General features: G+C 39.3%; 1 protein-coding gene across 1 annotated transcript in view; it reads left to right on the top strand.

Annotated features, from left to right (window-relative positions):
• Positions 1–26,855, top strand: part of NECAB3 (N-terminal EF-hand calcium binding protein 3) — a 1,629,394-nt gene that overhangs the window by 1,188,371 nt on the left and 414,168 nt on the right. Inside the window, exon 6 of the mRNA XM_044090271.1 lies at positions 26,245–26,381. Coding sequence (XP_043946206.1) covers positions 26,245–26,381 — 137 coding nt within the window. The remainder of the gene's footprint in view (positions 1–26,244; positions 26,382–26,855) is intronic.

Here is a 26,855-nt window from a genome sequence, read left to right as displayed (position 1 = left end):
TCCCGACTTCCTCATACAATACCACAACTCTTCTCTAGGCACCCTGTCATATGCTTTCTCCAAGTCTACAAGTCTACTTCTCTGAGTCTAAATCAAAAATCTGATGACAAAATCCTGAATCCATCCTCCTGTTCGTATGCAGAATTTTGAACATCTTCAGCAAAAAGGAATCCCTCTTTTTTTTACCAAATACTCCTTTACAAGAAAAATCAATAGCCTGAATTAAAGCTGAGCTAGTCCCAGTAAACTACTCCTATCCAAAGAAGTTTGAGCATGCGTAGATACATGCTTGGTTTTCTTTTTGACAGGAAAGATGGACCCAACTGAGTTACTTCTTCTTCTGGCTTTTTCTCGTTAGGGGTCACCACAGCGGATCACCTGTCCGTTCATGATTGGCAGTGGAGTTTTACAGTGTCAAGTTGTCAGCCCAGCACCCAACCTTCCACTGAAGGCACACACACTCACACCTAGGGCCAATTTGGAGTGTCCAATCCACCTACAGCATGTCTTTGGAATGTGGGAGGAAATTGGAGCACCTGGAGGAAACCCACATGACCACAGGGAGGATATGCAGACTCTGTACAGAAGGCACCCCAGCCGAGGATCGAACCGGAGAACCTCTTGCTGTGAGGTGACAATGCTAACCACTGCACCACCGTGGCCACCCAATGGCAGCCAATATTTCCCCAGGAATGAGCAGAGCATTCTGACACAACAGGAAAACCTTCCCTATTCCCTAACTCAGGACTGACAAGAGTTGTTCTTCCTTGCTCACTGAGGGAACTCCAGTAGATGCAGAGGACGTGACTAACCCCCAGTCCATAGTTGTTGTAAGTGCTACACCAGAGAAAGACTCTGGGTAAAAGACGAGTAGTTTGAGGTACGACAAATGGCCACAGCAGAGTCACCCACCTGTGGCTGAGGCAAATTGCTAGCCTACTGTGGTGGCGAATGTTGTTTGCTTAACTTGTTCTTTTTGTGGCTGACCATGGAATCAGCAATCTGTTCCATGGTCAAACTGAAAATGGTGCCTGTTTCTCAGGGAAGGCAAGTAGCAAATGTCAGTAAAACTATCAGTGTACAAAAGTTACTTTTTTGACAGAAAAAGACACAGTAAAACAGCATCTTAAAACACTATGCCACCCCCTCAACTGAAAAAACACAATTTCTCCACAGAAAATATGTATTCAAGTAATTTACACTAGTTTTAAACTGGCAGAAAAGAATCAGTGCTCCTTTTAAAAGAATGTTACAGTCCTGAGACAGTCTGTTAAAGCAGGACATTCCTAGTTTTAAAATGACTTTCCTGAAGAAGAAAGTAATACAAGTAAGATACATTTAAGAAAATGGAAGATTTTTCCCAAAAGGGAACTTATCTGCCCAGCAAAGGGAAGTGGAAGCTGATTGTCAATCCTCAGATGCCTCAAAGGAGCATACCTTCAGCACAAGTAAAGCTCTGAAGGACTTCACACCCAAACTTGTCTTTTAGTCAGCTCAGCTCAAGCTGACAGTTTGGGCACATGGAAGGTGCCCTGAAGCTTTGGAAGCTGGGCAACTGTTATATCCTAGACAGGATATAAACTTTATAGCTAAGGCTACTGCAGAAGTGATCAATATGAATAAATATATGAATAAAATATATTTATTTCCCCTCTTTTTATTTGAATTATCTGTTAGATCTTCAGCTCAGAATGTCACTGTTCAGATTCCCTTTACCATTTCATTTGCTTCACTTAGTATTGCCTGCTCTACTTCTCCTAAAATTATCCATTCTCATTAATTTTGGAGAAATATTGTCAACAGTTTGCTCAGGGGAAACCCCCTCATAACATTTCTTCCTTTTTTGTCTGCAGTAACATGGTTCCACAAATTATCTTAGGTGAAAACATATTCTGTACTTCCGAATGCGTGTTAATTAGTTTTTGTGTCATTCAGAGCTAAATACTTCACTTAGTCGTAATTAGGTTGTTTTCTAATCAAAACCCACTTATGTTACAACATAATTGGCATGTTATGAGACTTCTTTGAAAGGTTTACTAATTCAATTGATTGGGATTCACACTTTAGTCACACTTACCTCCAGGACTGTCATCCACAGTAATAGTAAAATCATTTACAGAGCAGAACTTAAACATTTATTTTTAGTTGCAGAAACTTTAGAAATGCACACTGTGATGCTTCTTCTTTTAGGTGTATGGTATACATAAGCATGTTTGCATTTACTTAAGTGGAAGGCATATGGTTCATGTTTGGACAGCCGACTTGTAATGTTTTCTTGAAATTTACATGTGTTCTGTTGTTACTATTTGACTATAGTTCTACTTTATTTTTGCCTTCCTGTCTTTTCTGCAACTATACAAGACTTATGGACAGTGCAGTGGTACAACATTTAGCATTGTTGCCTCACAGCAAGAGGTTCTCCAGTTTGATTCTCAGCTAGGGTGCCTTTTTTGCAGAGTCTGCATGTCCTTCCTATGTTTAAGTGGGTTTCCTCCTACATTCCACAAACATGCAGTAGGTGGACTGGATACTCTAAACTGGCCCTAGGTGTGAGTGTGTGTGCGAGTGTGTGGTACACCCACCAAGGAGGGTTGGGCCTCGGGCTAGCAACTTGACCCCATAAAACCCATAACTGCTACAGAAACAATGAGTGCTGGAGAGCACTCTGCTCAATGTGATGAAAGTCACAGTGTGGATGAGAGAGAGAGAGATACAAGACTCATACAATATTTCTCTAACAAAAAGCATATTGCCAGCATTCTTGCGTCAGAACTTACAACTGTATCTTTTCTAGAGTGGTAAAACAATTGTTTTTTGTCATATTTCCTGTCTTTCACTTCTTTCCTTTCTTCACTAATACTACCTCTAGCATCCTCACCGTTCTCTACACAACTATCATTATTAGAGGATTCCCCAAACTGCACCTATGTCTATCCAGTTAGCCCATGTCTGTACCTCAAAATGGCCTTTTTTTTGTATTCAGAATAACAATTTTGATCTCTGTGTAGACAGCAGAGCATTTTGAAACCATTTTACTGCCTAGAGTTGCCCAAGTGACATCCATTTTCAAACATCAACATGTATCTGCAGTTCCTGCTGTGTGTTGCATTCTGCTACATGCACAAAGTAGATGCTGATATTATCTCAGACTCATACTTGTCAACATTTTTTTTTTTTGTGTTTATGTCTGGTGTATACCAGTTACAGGTGTCAGTTTTGCTGTTAAACTCTTTATTAGTCTAGAAAATTAGACTAGTAAATTGACTACAAGCCAAGTATAAGGCTCTTCTCATGAAGGTTGTGTCTGCCACTTACCTCACTGGTTAGAGCAATAGAGCTCTGAAACCCTTTCTCATGTGGGGTAGTGTTAAACTAACAGTGTTTACATACTGTTATTGGATTTCACTTAAACTATTTGCTTGACCAGATTATTAGTTTTTTGGAAAGCTTTGAGCTTAGCAATGACTCAGCTGATGTTCCTCTACACTGGAACTGGCCTTGTCATAATAAGCACCTGTTGGTTGAAGCATGTACTTGCACCTGTTGGTTGAAGCATGTACTTGCACCTGTTGGTTGAAGCATGTACTTGCTCCTGCCTTGCAAAATATGATCTACAAGGTGCCTTCAAAAAGATGCATTCTGGGAGGGCTAGTTGCACCTTCAGTGGCTGCTGTTTGCCCTACTAATCATAAAAAATGGGAGACATTTTACTTCTGTCTGGCTAGACAAAATTTGGCATTCCAAAACTTGTTCAAAAGCCATATGCTTCAAAGGAGTCACTGTAAGGGTAAATTCTTTTTACTCTCAAGCTAAAGTGATGCTGGACAACAATATCTCCATAGCAGGGAATGTAGCCCATTAACTGAGGGGGATGTACTGCAGTTTCCCAAATGCACTCTGATCGAAGTACAAACTAAAAAGTCTTTCTGTCCTTCCATTAGGGGTTGCCACAGTGGATCACCAGTCCACAGATTGATTGGCAGTAGAGTTTTTACACTGCTGAGTTGCCAGCCTGGCACCCAACCTTCATAGAAGACACACACACATACACACACCTACCTGCATGTCTTTGAAGCTCACTCAACCACAGGTAGGAAATGCAGACTCAGCGCAGAAGGAACTCCAGCAAAGAATCGAACCAGAGAACCTCCAACTGTGAGGAATCAACATTAATCACAGCTCCACTGCAGCCACCCTGATCAAAGCACAAAATATCAGATATTTTTCCAAGATACACAAATGCTGAAACATGCATTATTAAACACCAAATACCAATATGCACATAGTAAATAGTAAATAGTAATAAAATAAAATGACAGTTGTTAACAGAGAAGAAAGAGTTAAATATTATGTTTTGATGATGTTACACCAAGAGAAAGAGAATAGTTAATACGTTATCAAAATAGAGATTTGTCATTATTCATAGGTATTGCAGGCTTGAAGTTAGAATATGTATGTGTCAGGGGCTTTAGGGGGTGCAGCCTCCACTTGGCATTTAGAAGCCTTACTACCCTGCAAAACATTTAATAAAATGATTACTTTTATTAGAAGTCAATATCACCAAAAGATTCAGTGTTGCTTTCATGTTTAAGTTTTGGTATACTCAGTTCATCTATAAAATGTAAACATTGCTAAGACATCCATTGTGACTTTTCCATTTTATTGCTTTAACAACCAGTAATGTAGTGTGATGTAAACCCTCTTTCTGATTAACATGAATGCCTGTTTTTTTTTAACAAGTAAGGTTTACATATCTACTTATTTTAATGTTGGAAATAAAGTAAAATGTTTAGCATGTCTTCTCTGTAGGTGTCCCAGTTTAATGCAAATTAAGCCGATGCTCTCGCTGAAAATGTCTTTTGCAGCAAAATTCTCATTGATATGTTTCACTTCTCATGCAGAAATATGTGAAATGCAGGACATGCAGTAACATATAGGCATCCTGAGCTTCCGGACTGTTACCTTGTAATACAAAGTACTGTTGCTGTGAAGAGAAGAACATTTCATGCTGTTATTCTTCTTTGACAAACAGTATTTTTGAGAGTGTTGAATCCTTACACGTCCATCTTTGTAGTCCATAGAATGATTGCAGAAGTTGTGTATGTTGAGTGCTTTGACCTCCACCCCCCAAAAGAATGTTTATTTTAGTGAAGCAGATATTCAAACTACTTGTTTCATTTCATGGTCTATTCTATCACTGAAGATTAGGATAGGCCATATGGATCCCCAGTGGTAGGGTAAATCACTCACGTATCACAGTGAATAATCCATTCTTGCAGCTTTTACCATGCCGGTAACAATAAGCACAAATAATTAAGGCTCTGAGATATTAATCAGCTACTTCCTGGAGTCCTTAATACAGAGTTCAAGTCCTTCCCCTTCCATTTGCCTACTGTGTGACTGAGCAAAGTCACTTTATCAGATAGTACTTCTGGGTCAACCTTGAAAAAGAGACAGTCATATCCAGTGGGATTAACTGATTGACAATTAATTAATTCTATATAATAATGATGCTTATATTTTTAAGTGTTCCCTGCAAATGATACATGTCCATCTACACAAGTAAAATTAGGCTTGAAGGCTTCCCTTATAAATAGCACACAAAAAAGGTTCCCCTGCATGGAAGTGATTGCACAGCTCAATATTATATATATATATTATATATTATATACAATTACAGATAATTACTCAAAATATTTCATTGGTGAGCTTATAAGTATTCATTGTTATAAATATTAATTTAGACCAGGCTGGAACAGTCCACCTAACTTTACAATCCATTTTTTCTCTTTGACATTCAATTTACTGTGCCATCCAGATTTATTAGTTCTACCACCTACTATTTTGTCAATGATAGTAAAATGAAATGTTGCTGTAGTATGTTTTAAAGTGTGTTTGTATAAGGCATTGCTCAACCTTTTGCATTTGACATCACTAAGATGTTCAGAAATGCATAATCTAAGGGGTCTGGATGTCTGTCTTATATAAAATGCATGGCAGCTACAGGAAGCCAAATATATGATCCAATCTGTACTGCAATTTGCAAAAAACTTTATGTCAAATATGGTCCCACAATTACTACTGGAAAATTGTTTGGTCTTCAACACATGTTTACAATGGCTGCAGTGGCCACATGGCATACAGCCAACTAACTTGTCTCCGGAAATGGAAGTTTGAATTATATTGTGATGTATTGATTCATGATGATGTTTGTAATGATTAAAGTAAGATCCAAGGTTCTTCCCTTTTCTGAATGAGAACTTGCAAGTATCAGATAAATGTTGTGACAAAAAATTGTCAGCTAAAAGAATATTCCGATGTGGTCTGATGGCATCAATGACTCTGTTGGTGTTCCTACCATATGTAGTGATAAACCGTAAGGTGTTATTTTTGTGTTGCGATTTCTGTTTGTATTTAAGAAGGTCCTCTCTATCTAAATTGGCAGCTTGATTGCTTGCCCTGTGTACATAGCCCATGCTGTAACCTCTTTCCTGAAACCTATGGGCCAAATCTTTATGAAAAATTCAAAGGTGTGTTCATCTGAGCAGATACGTCTCATCCTGGTGAATTGAGACTTGGGAATGTTTTTTGTGATATGGGCTGGATGAAAGCTGGATGCATGGAGTAAGGTGTTATATCCTGGGTATTTTCGAAATACTTCAGTGCAAAGAGTGTTGTCATCATTCCTGCTGATCAATACATCCAAATATGTAATTTTGCATGAATGATTAGTTGATGGTAAATTGTAAACCCCACTTATTATAATTGAGATACCCCACCAGTTCCATCAGGTATTCAACATCAGACCTCCACACCATCCAGCAATCATCCAGATATCTATGCCATATATCAATTTCCCCCAAGTAAATGTTGTGTGTAACATCATAGATAATTTGTTCTTCTATGTAGGCCATGTACAGATCTGCATATATGGGTGCAAAGGATGCATCCATTGCAGTGCCCCGTATTTGGAGATAACATTGTTGACCATAGAAGAAAACATTCTTGGTGAGAATGTGTTCCGTCAAACAAATGAGGAAAGTGTTAAAGCCGGGTTTGTATAACTCAGATTTTTGTAACCAGTATTCAATGGCATCAAGCCCTGCCCAGTGTGGTATATTTGTATATAATACACAGACATCTAATGTACATAGCAACCAGTGATCCTCAATTTGCATTTCATTTATAATCCCTAAGAATTCTGGAGTGTCCTGAATTCTGGATCTTACCCATCTCAATAATGGTTCCCCTATAAATAGCCCATTGCAAAAGTGCATTCTTGCACGAAAGCCAAATGCAAAGCATTGTGAAGCCTACAAACTTATAACAGTGTTGAAAACAAAGCATACTGTGTACCTTTGTGGAAACCACCAGAAATATATGAGTCACCAGTCCAAATGAGCAGTTCTGTGATCTCTGCAAGTCAGATGTCTTAGTGACCCCAAATAATTTTGGCAACAGATAAATGATGTGCTCAGTGTATTATTGTAGTGTGTTATTATCTAAACATTTTGCTTTGATTTTGGTCCAAATGATCACTTTGAAGATGATATCCTCATATCTGAGAATAAGTAAAGACGATATGTGTGTGGTGACTCAGAAGGAATAGCAGGAGCAGCTGTGGATGTCAGATGTCTTTTAGCAATGATGGCAACTGTTAACACAGGAGAAGGCTTTAAAAGTCGGAGATGGAAGGGACTATGGAATCAGTGGAACTACAAATGTAGGTTGTGTTGTGGCTCCTGAATTGTATGTAAAATAACTGGAATCCTCTGTTGACAATGCCAATGACTCTGAAGGAACAGCATGATGCCACATTTTCTTTAGAGCAGCTTGTAGCAGAGGTATGAAATATGCTGGAAGAATTAGGTAGTCAGATTGTTTACACTGAGCAAAAGTTGGTTGATTAAAAATGTAGCAAGAAGGTGCAATTTGAGCTTGTGTAGTGTTGATACTCCAGTTTGGAAAAGCCAAAGCAGTGCAGTGCACTGACTTTTCCAAGCAATCATTGGTAAGAGGGAACGCATATCACGTACTGACACCATTGACAGAGTGCATGGAGGTTCAATGGTGATTTCGGTACATTTTGTGGCTTATAATATGGAGCACATTTTTTACAGTTGTGGCTACCAGAAAAGTTTATTATGGTGGAAGCAGAGTAGAAATAATTTTTTGAGTCTAGACTGCAACAAACAGTGGAATTTTTGCCCTAATTAAATGCAGAATTTGGTTTAAATTATCATTCTCAGCAGTCCTCAATGTGTTTTTACCCTTAGGGATGCATATGTTTACACTGGGTCAGTCAGAGATCAATATTTTGCAGTGCCTGCCTCTACTGTTGGATATGTCAGTAAGGAATCTTTAATGGAGGCCTCAGATAAAAGAAATGGATGTCCAGAAATTGGAGGATCATAGGGGAGATAGCATTGAAGCTACACATTGCCTAGGAGGGATGTTAGCAGGAGAAATTGTACACAACACATGCATGGTCATATAGAAAATTGGTTGGTTAATATTCTTGCATTTTCCCCCAAAGCTGCAGCTGTGAGTGAAATTAAAATGCTTGTGGCATTTTTTCTGAGTGCTGCAGAGTAATGAAGGAAAAGTGGTGCCCGCATTTTTTGTCTCGTTAAGCCAGTTTAAAGACTTGGGATTTTGAATATTGGTAACCTGTATATAGCTGAACTAAAGCATTAATAACACTGAACTTAAGATCTGCTTGACTTGAAAACTCTGTAAAACAAATGTAATCAGCATTTTCATGTTTTCTGTATGAGTTACTCTAGATGTTAGGTTACAAAACTGTGTTCTGCTTCTAAACATTATGTTCTATAGATAAGAAATTAATCCCTAAAGATATAATCTGTGTCAATGGCATTTATTAATTTTTCAGTGCCTACGTTATTATATTTAGGATTGCAGGACAACCAGAGTCTCTCAGCATCTGTGGAGTAAGTCAAAAAGTAACAAAGGATAGGATGCTAGTTCCCAGGATGGATACACACACACACACACACACACACACACACACACACACACACACACACACACACACACACACACACACGCACACACACACTCTCTCTCATACTCTCACTAACTTATGGGCCTACTTGTGAACCTTTAAAATTTGGACAAACATTTGACAAAGCACTGTGAAGTATTAAACTCTATGTCACTTTACCATCTATATCAGTAACAGATTTAAGAGAAGGACTAAATACAGAACTTGTAAACTTGTGTGTGAATAAGCAATAATTAGTACCACTTTTTGGCAAGGAGTGGATATTGGAATGTAAGCTAGACTGCTTTTGATTCAACATCACAAAATGGGGGTCATAAATCCTCTACTAAAAACAATACACGCAGTTGTAGTTTGATACAACATGTCATGCTGATAATTCTGTATGCAGGCAAAAAATGTCTTGAATTAAAAAATAGCAAAAATAAATTGTGTTTCATAGGATATGCTAAGGTTTGTCAAATCCAGTAATATCAATAAAACATTTTGTTGAATTCTTTCACTGAAAAGATGGAGTGGCCCAGGATGAAGTAAGCGGCAAGCCGCACCATACTTGCAGACCCCTACCTGCTGTTCTTTGAGGTCACCCAAGCTTAGAAGAAGCTGGTAAATTTAAATGTAATAGTTCATCATTTTTATTGGATTGAATGAAGTATACATATCCCAATTTCATAGCATAATAATTCCCTCTACAAAACATGTGCCCTTTAAGACTATGTATAGTAAATTATTAAACAAAATGGAAGTATAATGGGACATAAAGTAGTCTAAGAATAAGTCATCGGAGAGGTTGGACCGGTGACCAGAAAAATACTATAACATGTCTTTAACAAATTTACGAGTGGTTCTCCAGGATGGGTTTACAAGGATGTTACCAAGAAGGTCATACATTTTGATATTTTATCTTATGAAAGTGGCACAATGCAGTACAAGCCATTTTGGAACACATGAATAGCTCCATCAGAGTTACTGCTAGACTTGGTAAAACCAAAAGTGTCACACACTTGTACACAAGTGAAAACCAGCATTTTACATTGAATCTGAACTTCCAAATATGTTAGGAACTGTCACAAGAAAGCAATCTGATTTCATTTACATTAGAAATCATACATTTGAAACGAAAATCAAGAATGTAACGCAGCCACTGATTATATCTATGTAGATATGTTCAGCGTGGATATACTAAAATCACATAATTTAAATGTGTGACCAGCCTTGTGTGTGGGGATGGTTTGGACCACCTATATAGCCTTTGAAGGAAGGAGAACTGGGAATATGTTCTAAGGAGGAAGGACCATACCTCTCAACTGTACAGATTTTTGCAGAATGTCCAGATTTTTGCCTTACATTTTTGGTCCATTTTTCATAAAATTGTGGTTTTCTGGCAAATCAGTGGCAAATCATTAAAGATTGAAGTTAAAAAATAATGAAATAAATTTGATTGCCAGACTTCATACCTTTCAGAAAATTCATGCTAATGCAAAATGTGTTAGTCTATCAGCTTTCTAAGTTTGTAAGAGCAATATTTAAAAATTGTCCCTATTTTTGGGCCTTTGTCTCACTTTTATTCATCGCTATGTCAAGATTTCCTACTCTAAGAGGTTGAGAGGTGTGGGAAGGACAGGCATATGTCCAACAGCCATGGCAGATGACTGTGATGCCAGATAAATAAATGATATCAGCATAACACTGACTTAGAAGAAAGACCAGAGTGCTTAGCTAGTGCCAGAAGTCTACACCAAACATTTTATATTCTATTCTGGAACAGGACGCCATAGTGAGAGAACATTATATACATGGATGTGTGCATAACAGTACAAGACCTGCTAGACTTTAGAGTGCATGTGGTAACCACTACCAAGAAAGCTGAGGAAGGAAAATAAAGTGTTACCTAAAGTACATGATGATGATTATACTGGGTAAAGCCTTTAAGCAGTAATTGACTTTACTAACAATGCAAGACTTTGTTAATCCTTACAATTTAAAGTTTAGATATAAGTAAATAATTGTTTTGTACATATAACTACACATTGTGAGGAAACTTTATGCTCCATGAATTATGGATTTTGCTGTTATGTACTTTTACTGCTTATAGATATATTTATATTTTAGTTCAATTGTATTAGCTTTAGGAATGGAGGACATTTAATAACACATATATGCATAGCTTCTGATGCTAGTCTGAACTCAGGGGATGCCTTTGTTTTCCTGATGTCATTTTTTTATTCCTTTTATAACTTTTTGTTGTTATCCTTTATTTGAGGGACTTCAATTTTGCTATAAATTTTAAGTTTTTTTTCTTTTATTGTACGATTTATTTTTGCTCATGGACCAACACCATAGTTTGATGTTAAATTTCCCATTTTGTTTTGATCTGTTTCAGAGAGATAAGTCAATATATTTATTCAGATGAGAACAGAATTTGTCTGCATGGGCAATTGCCACATTAGCAGCTTGGATAATACGACTGTATGTGTGTTTGGGGACTTTGTCATAGAATTTTAGAAGGTTTGCACACCTGAATCCTTTTGCATTTGAAAGTTTAGAGATTTTGATGGATAGAGTTCCTATTTTGTGATTTAGTCTTAACCAGTGAAGAGAATACCATGAGAATAGTACTATAGCTGCTATATTAATAAGGACCAGGTCAGAAATAGCTTGTCCTCTTGTGGGTTCTTTGACAGTTCAGTCTAGGAAGTTGTTGTTTTTGAAGTCTAAGTTTGGGGCATATCCTACGTTTGAAATATAGGTTTCCCAGTTAACCAGTGGGTTGTTGGAAGTCTCCCAGGATGATGACGTTTTTGTTTATATGAAGTTCATTGAGAACATTTAGCAATCTAACACAGATTAGGGATAGAGTGAGGTTCTGTAGAAGTCTATCATCTGGCAATTGATCCTATTTAGTATGATTTGGGTCTTAATAAGTACCATATTTGGGTCTCTCTAAGTCTGCCTCAAGGTAATGTGGTCTCTTAACTATGAATACATCACCACTGTTTCTGTTGGATCTAAAAGAATAGTATGTGCAAAACCTAAGTATAGAGGGAGTGCTCTGTGAGCATTTAAGTTATGTTCCAACAACAACAACACACACATGAATGTGCTCTAAATGTAGGAGGGCCTCAAGGTCAGATAACTTGTTATTTAGATCCCTAGCATTGAGCAGAGCGACCTTGATATGGTCTTCTGCTTGATTTGTTTTACTAGTTAGGTTGTGAGGTATGTTAGCTGGACCTTGCCTAAAAAGGCCCTATGGAGACAACAGGGGCTTTCACAAGTATACGGATGTCTTGGAATTAGCGGTGAAGTCCATCCCTGGCAAAGCAGTTTTGGTTATCAGGCCTATTATCCCATGCTGACACATACTGGATCCTTCTGAAATTACACCAGCTGTTTAAACAGTTGTTATAATTGATAATTTTTCTTTGCATTTCAGCATCATTCTTCATGAAGGAAGGATTCTGCTCAACATCAAGCATTTCCTGTATTTGTGACATGTTTGTAGAGCTCAGATATGTCTCTCTGCATATCGCACAGGGGTTTGTTCACCAGGTCATTTACCCCTACATGGACCACCACCACCATGCCATAATCAAAGTTGTCTGGTTTAAGGGACACAATGGCCCTTGAAATATCGGCTATCTTGGCTCCTGAAAGACAACTCACTGTCACCTGTGAGACAAGAGTTCTAGTATCAGATTACAAATGTTTTTTAGTTTGAGTACAATAAATGAATGAATTAGATAGTATTTAGCACTAAAAGCTGCTGTTGCTACTGTAATTACTTAAAATGAATTAATACTAGAATTTGAATGGAACATTAAAACAGTCTGTTGTAATAATTCACCCTAATTGGCTTATAAGCACAGTTTAAGGTACTAACTTTGTGACTGGTTAATATGTATGGTTTGTAGGACAGGAAATAAAACAGAAAGGACCTGTATCTGTATGACTGGGTGGAGCGGTGCTGCCTGGAGTGGCACACAGCTCAGTTAAACTGAGAAGAAACCAGATGAGCCAATAGAAAAACAGCTAGGGCTTTAGCCAATACTGTTTTCTTCTTGGAAACAGCAGCAGTATATTCTCTGCCACTGAATAATCACAAATGGCTCTCAGAAATCTAACACCTATCGCAAAACCAGATGAAAAACTACAGGTAAGTGTAAAAATGGAGATATACTGGAAAAATAATCATTTTAATACTAGGGTGATACTTTGTAACACAGTAACAGCCAGGTAACTGTTATGCATACAGTAAAAAAAGTAGTTATGTACTCACCATAATGTTCCATGTGTGTTGTTCATCTCGACTTCGTTCTTTACTGTTCGGGTTCGGAACCGATCCTTGGTTCCAACATGAGCGTTTACAAAAGCTCGAGGTCTTCCACTGACTCGTGGCTGTATCCCTATCCCATAACACACTAGGAAGCTCCTCAGATCTTATTTGCTAATTTTTGCTAATAAAAAAAGTAGTCAAATGGCCTACATATGATTCCTGATATACAATGAAGATGGCCAGAGAACATTATCTGCCAAATAAGACCGCTCGGCCCTCCAGAAGCCAAATGGTTGGGGAAAGGAGGGTGGAGCGTAAGAATGAAGATGAGATGAACAACACACATGGAACATTATAGTGAGTACATAACTTTTTTATGTGTTGTTGTAATATCTCGCCTTCATTCTTTACTGTTTGGGACAGCGTCCCTAGCACCATATTTCTTGGGTGCCTCACTGGAGAAAATTCTTCAGAACAGTGGATCTAAAGTAGGCCCTGTTCCTGAAGGCCAGATCTACTTTGTAATGAGTGATAAAGTTATGAGGCCTTGCCCATGTTGCAGCAGCACAAATGGTGTCAATTGGTAGTCTAGTGCTAAAAGCGGAAGCTGCCATGGTTCTTGTTGAATGTGCTTCAATTATCCCTGGATGATTTTTATTATTAGATTTGTATGTATAGGTGATGCAGTCCGATAACCATCTTGAAAGAGTGACCTTAGATACAGGAGCACCTTTCTTATTTTCTGAAAATGAAACAAATAATTGGTCAGATTTTCTGAAGTCTTTTGTCCTGTGTAAATAGAAACATAATTGTCTATGCACATCCACTTGGTGTTGCATATATTCTGCCTTGTTGCCATAGTTGGGGTAAAAACACTGGTAGATCTATTGATTGATTTAAATTAGACTCTGAACATACTTTTGCTAAGAAGGATGGATTTGTTCAAAGGAGCACTCTATTTTGTGGAAAAGCATGTAAGGGGGCTTTACTGATAATGTTTGCAGCTCTGAAACTCTTCTAGTGGAAGTGATTGACAGTCAAAATAATCATTTTCCATGTCAAGAACTTTAGGTCACAAGATGACACAGGTTCAGATGGGAGAACTAAATAGGACAGAAGAAAGTTTGGGTTCCATGGTGGAAGGGGGGTCTTAATGGGTGGTCTTAATAAAATAGTGCCTCTCAGGAAGGCTTTACAAAGACTGAGACATAAGATTTGTGGCTAAATCATTCATATGAAAATTGGATATTGCTGCTAGCTGGACTCGAATGGTAGCTGCAGCTGCTACTTCACTAAAAATCTTTGTTAGAAATTCGAGAATGGAAGCAATAGGAGCAGAAAAGGGATCAATCTGTTTACTTAATGCCCAGGAAGAACATCTTTTCCGCTTGTTCAAGTAAAGTTTCCTCATTGAGACCTTATTAGTGGAGATCAAGATATGTTTTACAGAAGGAGAAAGGTCAAGGAGCCTGGCTATTTTTAGAATTGGAGCAGCAAAGCTGTCAACTTCAGGGCTTGAAGAGAGGGGTGGAGCATTCCTGATGCATGAGTCAGAAGGTTTGGAACTGGGTCCAGAATCCACGTCTCCTCCTGGAGATGAGGCCAAAGGAAGAAGAACCAAATTTGCTGAGGCCAGTATGGGGCGATGAGAATCAGGTTACTTCCCAATGAGTTGGCTTTCTGAAAAACTTTGGGTATCAAAGGAAAGGGGGGGGGCATAAAGGAGACCTTTGGGCCAATCGTGTACAAGTGCATCCCTTGGTGACTCCCCTGGGGGGGGGGTTAGGGCACAAAAGGTGCTGCATTTGGCATTCATGGATGTGGCAAAAAGGTCGCAGCAAGGCTGGCCCATTTGTGGAAAATCATCTCCACTACTTCTTGTTTTAGGGACCACTCATGAGGCATCAGAATCACCCTACTGAGTTTGTCTGCTATCATGTTGGATTTCCCTGGGATGTGCATTGCTATCAGAAAGCATTGGGAGGAGGTAGCCCGCTGCCATACTCTCAGGGCCTCTCAACAAAGGGGGTAGGATCTGGTTCCTCCTTGTTTGTTTATGCACCAAACAACTGATATGTTGCCTGTCTGTATTGCAATAGTTCCCAGTGGAAGAGAGTCCTGTAGTGCTTGCAATGCCAAAAGCACTGCTTTCATCTCTAGGACATTAATGTGCAAATGGACCTCGTGATCTTGCCAAGTGCCTTGGAGTGTCATGCCCAGATAATGACTCCCCCCAACTTGTCTGGGGGCATCAGTGTTTACTGCGGCCAAAGGCTGCGGAGGGACAAATGGTAGACCTGACGTCACATGAGTGGATTGAAGCCACAAGCGGGGGGCTTTTTTGCAGGTGTCTGTTATTAGGATTTGGTGAGACATGGGTAGCTCCTGCAATGACCACTGTGTGAACAGAAGCTACTGCAGTATTTTCATGTGCATCCATGCTAATGGGACTAAGTTTATCTTTGCTGCCATGGTTCCAGAGACTTGCAGAACTGTTTTGCCTTGTACCCTTTGTTTTGAGACAAGGTTCAAGTTTGTTGTCTCAAAGTTAGAACTCTTTCTGTAGGAAGTTTTGCCATCATTTGTGTCGTGTCTAAGTCTGCTCCTATAAAAACAATACATTGAGATGATGGCAACAAGGCATATTTTTCGTAGTTTATCATGATGCCTAGGAGAGAGCAGAGAAGTAATGTGGTGTCTCTGGCTTTTTGTAGTAGATGTTTGGTGGTGGCAGTTAGGAGCCAGTCGTCTAGATATGGAAACACTTGGAATCCCAGACATCTCAAGTGAGCCGTGACCACTGTCATGCACTTTGTGAACACTCTGGGGGCTGTAGTAAGGCCAAAGGGCAGGGCTCAAAACTGATAATGACTGGCTCCCAGCAAAAAGCACAGGTTGCTTCTGGATGGCCTGTCCATTTTTATGTGGTAGTACTCATCCTGGAGGTCTATAGAGCACATCCAATTGTCTTTTCCCAAAAAGGGAAGAATCGACTGCTGTGTTATTATCCGGAACTTTGTTTTTCTTACTGATCTGTTCAATCTGCTGAGATCCAGAATGTGTCTCCAGTCCCCTGTTTTTTTTTTGGAACTAAAAATAACCTTGAGTAAGTTCCGGATCCTATTTGGTCTGCGGGAACTGTTTGGATGACTCTTTTGTCTAGCAACTTTTGAATCTCTAGAGTTGCTTGTTCCCTCTGACTGGGTGGAATGTCCGGGATGTTTTTCATGTTTGGTACTGCAAAATAAAAGTGTATAGAGTAGCCTCTGGACACAATACTTTGTACCCATTTGTCTTTTGTTATTGTTTGCCAGGCTTCTGGGTACAAAGACAAGCAACCCCGACTGCCTCCAGAGGAGGAGCAATGAAAGGGCCTACCGTGAAAAGAATCTTGGTCGCCCTGATTTTGTGGACCCCCTCTGCTGTGAGGATGGTGTCTCCCATTATTGCTTTCCCCTCTGCCCCTGGGGGAAGTGTCAAAGTGTGCATCCTGAAAAACTCTCCGGGATTTTTGGAACCACATGTTTCCTCCCTTTTGACCTTTGGGATAAGGTCTAGAAGGTAGGGAAAATGTACTCCAATGGCAGAGAGAGTTTCTTCTTCCTGCTCACACCTGGTGAATGTATCTTTAACTTTTGGTCCAAAAAGTGATGAACCATCAAAAAGGGCATTGATAAAGGTAGATTTAAAAGGCTCCGCAAAGTCGCACAAGCTTATCCAGGAATGTCTCCGCAGAGAAATTCCAGAACCTGCTGCTCTACTTTCTCCATCTGCCGCATAAAAAAATAAGCCTCATGGAGGAGTTAATCACAGAGTTTAAGGTGGAGAGTTGGAAGGAAACCTTATCTGAGACCCCCTCAGCTACTGTACCTTGTAGAGTGTCTCCTAACTCTTTCAAGAAATCTCTCTGTAATCTTGCAAAATGAGTCAAATAGTTCAGCGATCTAAAAGCAAACGTCATTGAAGAAAACATGCACTTACCATATCTATCCATCATATGAGACTGCATGTTCTGTGGATGGACAGATGCAGATGTCTCTGACAGTTCTTTTTTGGTGGCTGCCACCACCACCATAGCATCTACCAGGACACCCTTTGTAAGATACTCCCTGTCTGAAAGTGTTGAAATAAACTTATTTGGCCTCTGAGGAACTGGTTCCACTGTATCTGGAGACTCCCATGCCTTTCAACTAACAACATTCATGAGTTCATCAAAAGGAGGAGACACCAAGAGTTGGAGAAGTGAGACCCAAAACCCTCCAGGTATACAGACTCCACCTCAGAAGGGTTGATGGACTTCCAGCCTCCTCTTTGTTTCAGGATTTCCAGGATGTCCGCAAAGGATACATCCTCAGGGGGTGATCATGGGGACCCTTCTGACTCATTGAGGTCTGTATCAGAAGTGATGGACTCCTCTGGGGAGTCTAAATGCTTCCTCATGCATAATCTCTTCCAAGGGACCTCTTCAGAAAGGTATTCTGGAGAGGTTTGGGAAGAGGGGACTTCACCCAATGGGGCATCCGGAGGCTTTGGTTCTCCACACTTGTGTGGATGTGCTGGTACTGAGACAGTTACTGGTGCTTTTGGGAGATGAATGTCTGTACCTGGGAGTGGAGCTGTTGGTGGTGACAACACTTTCCTCATCACCTCAAAGGCCCCTTGCCCCCAATCCAAGGAAGCTCCTGGTCCCGAAGGACTAGAAGACATTCCCGGATCCAAGGGGGTTGGCTCTGAGGCTGATGTAGGAGCTGAGCTCACCAGCGCTGAAGCCCCGAGAGGCAAATTTGGATCAGACAACTGTCCGACCTGACTTTACTCCTTGGAACCAACCAGAGAGCGTCAACTCCCAGACCCCTCGAGTTCAGAAGGAACCAAAGAGGTCAAAGCTGTAGCTGGGCCCAAAGATTCTAGTGCAGGTCTTGGGTCTGATGGTTCCATTTAAATCAGTTCCAGAGACTCCATTTCCAAGGTTTCAGAATGGATTGGAGGAGGAATCAATGAAGAGGAGGTGGTCTTGATCGGCTCTGAATCCCTATGGGTTGGAGTCCACAGATGTTTGGTCAGAGCAGCTGTCCTCAAAAGTCTCCGCACCACACGATCCACATCATCGCTGGAGAGGCTTCTGGATGACTGAGGGGGGAGTAGGAGATCTGACCTGCTGGAGCATAGGAGATCTCAGAGTTGGGGAGACCCGCTCCAGTTCCAGGGACTGGCTCCTTATTTGAAATTCTATCGGCTCCAAAATTACTGCAGGAGCCGAGGAGGAAGATTTTTCGGTTCTGACTGACTTCAGATCTGAAGAAGACTCTCTTGCTAATTTTTTTGATGGTTCCAACTGGTTGGAAGAAGTAGAAGTTCTTTTCCTGGACTTCTGTGATTTGGAAGACGATAATTTGGAGGAACTCTGACCTTCTTCAAGTGCTACTGTAAACAGAGTCTTCAGTAACCCTTTTAATATTACTTTGTTTTTCCTTTCCAACAAAACTCTGCTATTGAATGCATGGCATATGGCACATGATTCCTGCAAGTGAACAGCACCAAGACAGTAGATACAAACTGTATGACCATCTGTCAAAGACATTTTTTGACTGAATTTTGTGCACTTTTTGAATCCCAAAGGTTTGCATTCTTTAGTTTCCTTAGATATTTCTACTTAACCTAAGGTTTAACAACAACAACAGCAAATATTTTCAACAATACTAACTACTACAAACAACCAAAACTTCTTTATATGTATATATATATATATATATATATATATATATATATATATATATATATATATATATATATATATGTGTGTGTGTATATAGGCACGCTATAAATAGAGAAGGGATTAGGCAGTCTTAATAATAACAACAGCAAAACTTTTTAACACAATAATCACCCCTGGGATCACTTCTGTGGCTGTGCTCGACAGGGGTACAGGAAAATAATTTTTTTGGGTGGCGAAAGCCAGGGTACCTTTTTGGCTAGGCTTATATAGGCCCTAGGGCCAATAGACGAGTATCTACCTATGAACATATAAGAAGACCCTCTAACTAAAATGGGCCAATGGTAGCTTAGCTATGTACCTAAAAAGAGATTACTGTTTAGACAATGTAGGTAAAAAGAAAATATAAAAACTAATAAACTAACTTCTAAAAGGATCTCTAACTTAAATGAGCCTAAGGAAGAGGATGGGGAGGTGTATAATGGTTTCTAAAAGGCTCTCAAAACTAAATGAGCATAGCAGAGAAGGAAGGGGGACAGGTAGTATATAATGGCCTAAGGAGGAAAAAAACAATGGCCAAACAGAATAAATCAGAAGACGAACAACCTATTTAAGCTATGACTATAAATTCTCAAAGAAAAAAACTATTTGAGTATTTGAAACAAAAAACGAAATACACTTAGCCAGAGCCAAAATGGAGAACACCCAATCTTGTTAGCGGAAAATGATATCTGCGGAACTTCCTAGTGCATTATGGGATAGGGATACAGCCACAAGCCAGTGGAAGACCTCAAGCTTTTGTAAACAGCCGAGTCAGAACCGAGGATCGGTTCCAAACCCAACCAGTAAAGAATGAAGGTGAGATAGAACAACATCACATCAAATTTTAGCCAAACAGACTAAAAAAAAAATTTTAAATAGCAGAATTTCAATTGCAAGTAAAAAACAGGTACATTCCTCCTGCCTTTCTGGTGAAGTCTAAGTTAAATAGCTAGTGAGCTTCTAGAAAATAAAGTGGAAATAGTATTTTTATATTTCTTTTGAGTTTAATCTTAATGCTTGAAATAATTAATAGTTTTGTACATATAACTTCATATTCGAGGGAAATACATTTTCTGCCATACAAATGCCTCATGGAATTGTTATAATGGTATTACATAATCATGGGTTCTTAATCTGTGTGTCTAGGCAGTTGCAGTTAGAAGAGCAACTTGAATTGTTTCCAAAAAGTGAGCCATTTTGTTTTATAACAGAGTAGTTAAATACCTAATTACTATTTTGAGGGGAATGTATATTTTTGTTGTTAATTTCTGATGACTAGATCAAGATTGAGAAAGTGCATCCTTTGTCTAGCTAATTACACTATAATATAAATAAATATATCACTGAAAAAAAGACAAGTAAATAACAATATTACTCTTTTGAAAGGAAATAGGAAATCAATAGAGATTATGGGTTAGTAGCTGTCATAAATTAATGAAATCAGATATTGCAATGCAGTTAAATAAGAAATATAGCATTATACACAGGGAGGCTTAAAGTGAGATCAATTCATTGGCCAGAGTGATTTTTAATTGGTTTAGCCACTTTTCCTTGAGTCTATAAAATTGCATTGCCCATTATGCACTGATGTTTAGAGACACCTTGTATAAACACAGACACTTAGAAATTACATTTTCCCTATAAAACTTCCCCTGCAATTTGAGCAGCTTGCCTACATGTCGAGGAGCATTGCCACACAAATTCAGTCGTACATAGCCTAGCTGTCCTTAACGGTGCAAAAAATACACCAAAAAACCTATTAGGTGGTACATAGGCTAAATTAAGAGGATGGCCAAGGTTTGTATCATGGAACATCTTGGGGATATCCGGAATGGTAGAATGGAAAATCCTGTGGCGAGTCATTTTTTTGAATACCATGGGGGGTCTGATAGTAGTTTATTTTTTAGTGTCCTGGCCAGACCGAATCACACCAGGGTTACAGATTTTCTGCACAAACTATCTGAGTTGGAATCGAAGTTCATCATTAATTTTGGCACTATGTGGCCAAACGGTTTGAACCAAAATGTTAATATTTGTGTCCTATAATGTTAAAGGGCACAGTTATGGAGGATAGGGGAGGGATGGAATTCAAGCAGCATTAAGCAAAAATGTGTATTCGTAGATAAAAAAAATATGTGTATTCATAGGTATTATGGGTAGATATATTATGTGGTTATTAATGAAGTAAAATTATTAAATATGAGAGTACATATTTTTGTAACAGTGTAACTTTAGTAACTTCATATGTTTAACAAGAAATAGGAAAACATTGCAAAATTATTTTGTAAGAACAGGTCCAAAGGTTGTTTCTTTAAGTGCATTCAACAATTCATCAATGATGTGTTAATTATTCAATGAAATGTATGAGTGAATAATCAGTTAGGATGACTTAAAAGTGAGTTGTTTGATGCTTTAATGCATTCCCTTGAAGGCTATGGGCCGAGGTACTAGGAAGCATTAAATCAATTGTTTTTGCCTGTTCCTGTGTGGTCTTGCATTTGTTCCGGTGCTTTTTACTCATGTATTTCTTAATTGTCCTTCACAGTGCCCAAGTTAGCCTGCTGGAACACCCCTTTGTAGCTCACCTGAACAAAAACCTGGCAACATGGATGGGCACTTTCCAAATTTCTACACCACTAGCTTGGTAGATACAGCATCTTGAGACAATGTATGAACTGTTATATGTTCACTGACAACCAAGCAGTCCTTAGAGAAATGGATATCATATGTGAGAGATGTAATTACACAATGTAACTGAAGGCAAAACTCTCACACAAAAGCACTCAAAGTATCAATTAGGCTGTCAGTAACATAAGCACTACACCCAAGTACTGATCCAGTACATATGCTGAGGCACTTAAAACCAAGCTTCCTAAATCTCAAAGACCTCCTAGACATTCATCCTACAAAATGAATACTCAGCTCAGCAACCCCAAAAGCACTCCACCAAAACAACACCCAACAGAACATATACAGCCACAGTCTTTGGAGCCTCAACTACAAGGCCCATAAGGCAAGCAAACACACTACTCAATATTTTAATCATAGGAGACTCCATTGTGGTACAGACAGATGTCCCACTCACCAGGTTAAATATGGAAACAAATCACAGTCAGTTGTCTATCAGGGGCCAGGATCCACCAAATTGCACACACTCAAGTCATTAGACCACAAGTACCATTATGATTCAATCACATTCCACATGTAGATGACCTGAGTCATACCTTCCTGGACTCAATGAAGAAAGAGATTATGGAGCACTGTATGAGTATTTGACCCAGGCTGCTATGTGCCTAGCATTGAGCAGCATTCTGCTTTCACCAAGGATGATGCCACAATATGAACAAAAGATGATTGACTTCAATGATTGGCTTAGTTTCTGGTGTCATTCCAAAGGGAAGGTAAATATTTGTAACAATGAGAGGATATAGCTAACAGACCACATTGCTTTGCCAAGGATGGTCAGCGCTTGTCTCCCTCTAGATTTTTGAATATTGGCTAAAGCATTGTCCTCCTCCATAGTGCATTTTTTAGGCAATCCTAAACTGACAAACTTTCTGACAAAGCAAAATCAACCAAAGGGAATCTAAAGGTGTTGCTGCTCAATGCCAGGAACCTAAACAAGAAACTCTGCTCCCTCCAGACTCTCCTCACCTGGAAAATGTGGACATTTGTGCATGTACTGAGCCATGTTTTAAAGCCACAGAGAGCATCCCAGTAGTGTAGGGCTACAATGCCTTCCACACATTCAGGCTAGCTACTGTAGAGGCAGGGACCAAAGATGGAGGTGTCTCAATCTATATCAACAACAAACTTGCCTCAAGACAAGTCAAACAGGACAATGTACTTGAGCGTCTCCATGCCCAGATTTCTATAGACAAAGCCCCATATACCCTTGCAGGCTGTAGGTCAACTTCTATGACTCAAGAAAACCATCGATTATACTTGGAGTTACTGGATACCCTCAGCATTCAACCCAATACAATGTTCATGGGTGACTTCAACTACCCCGCTATAAACTGGGATACTTAAGTGACCTTAAAGATACAGGCCCAGAGATTCCTGGACTTTGTAAACACGTACAACTTGGACCAGATAGTTCATAAGCCCACTAGGGGGTGCAAACATACTCGACTTGCCATCACAAACATGTGAAAATGCTCGACACCCCCCCCCCCCCACATCCCGTGTAGCATCCTCTGGTAAGTTAGACACAAAGCTATCCCTTTAATAAAAAAAAAATTTCTGTGACCCTGATTAACACTGTAACATTCGGGACCTCTACATACCTAAATTTCAAGCCCCCCAAAGTCCTGAGAATTTAGCTGCCTCTGTGGAATTATTAACTGAAACCCAGTATAATCTATTCCAAAACAGATATGCCTACCAGAAATAAGCCTAGAACTAAGTAATGAAAAAAAACACCCAGTGAACTCCAAGCATAAACAGGTTGTACAACAAAAGAAAAAAGTTATAGCCAAGGTTTGGAAGTGCTACACCCAGCATGATAAAGCCATTCTCATCAATCTAAGCAAAAAAACTAAGAGGGCAAACCAAGTCTACTAAAACCAAATTTGAGGTAAGGATAGTTTCCCTGGCAAAAGGCAACCACAAGACTTTCTTTACTTATGTCCAAAACCTCAGAGGCAGCACACAGTGTGCAGAACTGATTGTAAATGGAGCTGCATACATGGAGCCGAGAGATATAGCAAATATGCTGGCCGACAAATTCAAGCTCTAATTTTACCCTCCTGACTCCCCTGGCTGACTCCAGCAAATACCATCAAACAAAACCACCCCCAGCTATCCCTAGAAAGAAAGTCCTAGATGTGCTCTAGAAGGTCAAAAACATTGCATCAATGGGCCCCAATAATATCCCAGGATGGCTGTTGAATAGCCTAAAACTTTTGATCTGTTGGGACTACTGGAGTCACTGTTTAACCATAGCTTCCAGACAGGTAATGCCATGCAAATGGAGATCTGTATCGATCATCCCTCTGCATAAGAGTGAGACATCAGTGGATCCTGATAACTATAGACCCAGAAGTTAGACTAGTCACATATACAAAGCCATGGAAAGAATTATTATGGAAATGATTAAAAAGAATGTAGAAGAACTTCAGACACTGGATCCAACCCACTTTGGTTTTTGTCAAGGGCAGATCTTGCTTCCTCAACTTGGTGGATTTCTTTGAGAAGATCATCAAGGCAATGGATGAGGGCAAAATGGTGTACTGCCTACCTTGATATGGCTAAGGCATTTGATACACTGCCTCACTTAGACATTACAAACAGACTCATGGATATAGGCATACAACCCTTTGTTATGTGTGCTGATTAGCCAGCTGGATCTCAGATAGAACACAGGAAGTTAGGAGCCTATCCTGTCATTATTGGAGTCCCTCGGGGCTTTGTGCTAGGTCAGCTCCTATTTGGCATCTACTTTTCAGAAGTCAAGGCCAATGTCAAGGGACTCTGGTTCATCAAGTATGTTGATGATTGCAAAATAGAAGCAGTCGTAAAATCCCTCCAAGACACTTACATCCTACTTGAAAGACTAACATAGAAAACTGACTGGTGACAAACCCCATGTCTTAAAACTCAGTGCCTTGAAATGCATAAATGGTACCCTTTGGGAAGTCAGCCATCCTAGCAAATTACCTTGACAGCACACCCCTAAGGGTAGAGCCAGTAGTCAATAATTTGAGAATGTATGTAGATAGTAACAAGGCATTTGACCAACATGGGTCTAAGGTAGTAAGGACATTTTTCTAAGTTGCTCAACTTTTAAGCAAGAGCATGGCATCTAGGTCCAGTAAAGTCACTGCTTCACAGTATCTGGTTCTGATTAGGTCCATCATTGAGTACGATGCCCCCTCAGTATTTACCTGACCAGGCACATGCAGCAGATGGAGCATCCATAGAAGTGCTTCACAGAAAGAATAAAGGGCATAAACAACATCCTATGCACATCACCTCAAAACCCAATCTCTATACTCTGTTTCCTGCAGACAGTTGGGAGACAATCTATGCCTGTCTACAAGGCATCTTTGGATCTCACTGTTATTAACCTTTTGCATATCTGCAAAGTGAATAGCATCAGAATTACTTGCTCTAGGGATTTAAACGTTGCTTGTGATATAAATAGGACATGTTAGGGGGACAGGTTTGTGTCTCAGAGAATTCCCGTTTTCTGGAACAGGCTTCCCATCCTTGCAAAACAGACCACTTTCCTAGTCCTATTCAAGAGAAACCTGATCAGTGGATGAGAAACTGGAAATACAGCCTGGGTCTAGCACCTATATCTCTAATGGACAGAGGCAACCTATAATTGTTTCCCTAGCTTACATATATCCCTTAAAATAACCTGTAAGCCACATCAACTTGTGGGATACAGTTTGGATGCTTGGCTAGGCGTATATGGTCATTAGCCTATTATACACCTATAGACCTATGACCCTGTTAGCTTTCATCTCTGCAGTTTACTTTAAAGCTCTTAACTGAAGTAATGCAAATTAAGAACATAAGTGATGCGTAAGAAATAGGTAGAGCTTGGCCCTAATTAAACTGTTGTTCTGCAAACCAGTATGGGTATTGCTTTTTAACTTAATGTCAGCTTAACCTGGGTTGGTCTAAGTTTTTTCCTCATACATCCTATGCCCTGTTCATCTATCCCTCTTTTTCCAGTAAGCTAAAAGAATTCCACAATGCATGCTACTGACATAGAGTTAAGAGATTAACATTTGTTTCAGAAGGTGTGGGAGTGGGAGATACAGGGGAGATGGGCACAGTAAAACATCGAGGTAGGGATGGGTTTTCACATAACTAATTCATATCAGAATTCCATGGTGAATTCTAGTTAATTTCTTCTAATTTCTGTTGACTGGAATAAATTAAAGAATTGTACCAGCTTTTCCTGTGCTTTCAGGTTGAACTTTGTGATGAGCAGTTTTCTGTGAGTCCACATAAGTAGCCATAGCTGCTAAAAAGGAAGTGTTTTCCTCCATTCCCTTGGATTATTTTATGTAATATTTTTTGTTGGATCAACTATAACAAATAAACAGTACTAAGTATACTTCTATGTACAAGGTAAATATTTGTTGAATTTTTAGACAAAGGGCTCAAACTGTGGTACAGTGTTTTGCGTCTGAATTTTGTTTCTTATGGTCATTTTCTTGCTTTATTTTTAAGGATTATGAGAATTCTTCCACGACGGAACAGTTTGTCACACGCTTCTTGATCAGGGAAGTCATGAACCAGCTGCAATCATTACAGGGCTCACTTGAGTGTGCAATGGAGACTATTGAAGGACAGACATGTCAGGGAAGGTAAGATAAGAGCCATTTTTCCCTGCCAAATGCCATGGATTTCCACACTGCCCACTTTAACTGTTGCTTTATTTTAATTTTGAGAAGAGGGGCAGCAAGAGGCTGGGTTCTTAACCAAGTATTCTTTGTCTCTTTCTTTTGACAGAGTTTTAAGTGCTTATTCTTCATTCAGATTTATTTTGAAACATTGATAGTATTTAAGCCATACCACAGTTTCTCTATCACCAAAGTATAAAATATTTTGATAGTTAGAAGTAAGAGACTGCATTACAGAATGTAACTGTTGCTAAAAATGCATTAGCATATCAATAAGGCAAAATTACTAGCCTGCTAAAAACATCAAATGCAATTCAAACATGACATTTTCTTACATTTGTCATCAAAATCAATGGGAAGTGTCTAATGTTTTGTATGTTAAGCATTACTTTCTTACTTTCCTTTAAATATGGTATACCAAGTAATACAATAAACATC

Source organism: Protopterus annectens, chromosome 12.part0 (assembly GCF_019279795.1).
Source record: "Protopterus annectens isolate FY-2018-M chromosome 12.part0, PAN1.0, whole genome shotgun sequence".
NCBI lineage: Eukaryota > Metazoa > Chordata > Ceratodontiformes > Protopteridae > Protopterus > Protopterus annectens.
Note: the sequence above shows the minus strand (reverse complement) of the source record. Positions and strands in the feature narration are given on the sequence as shown.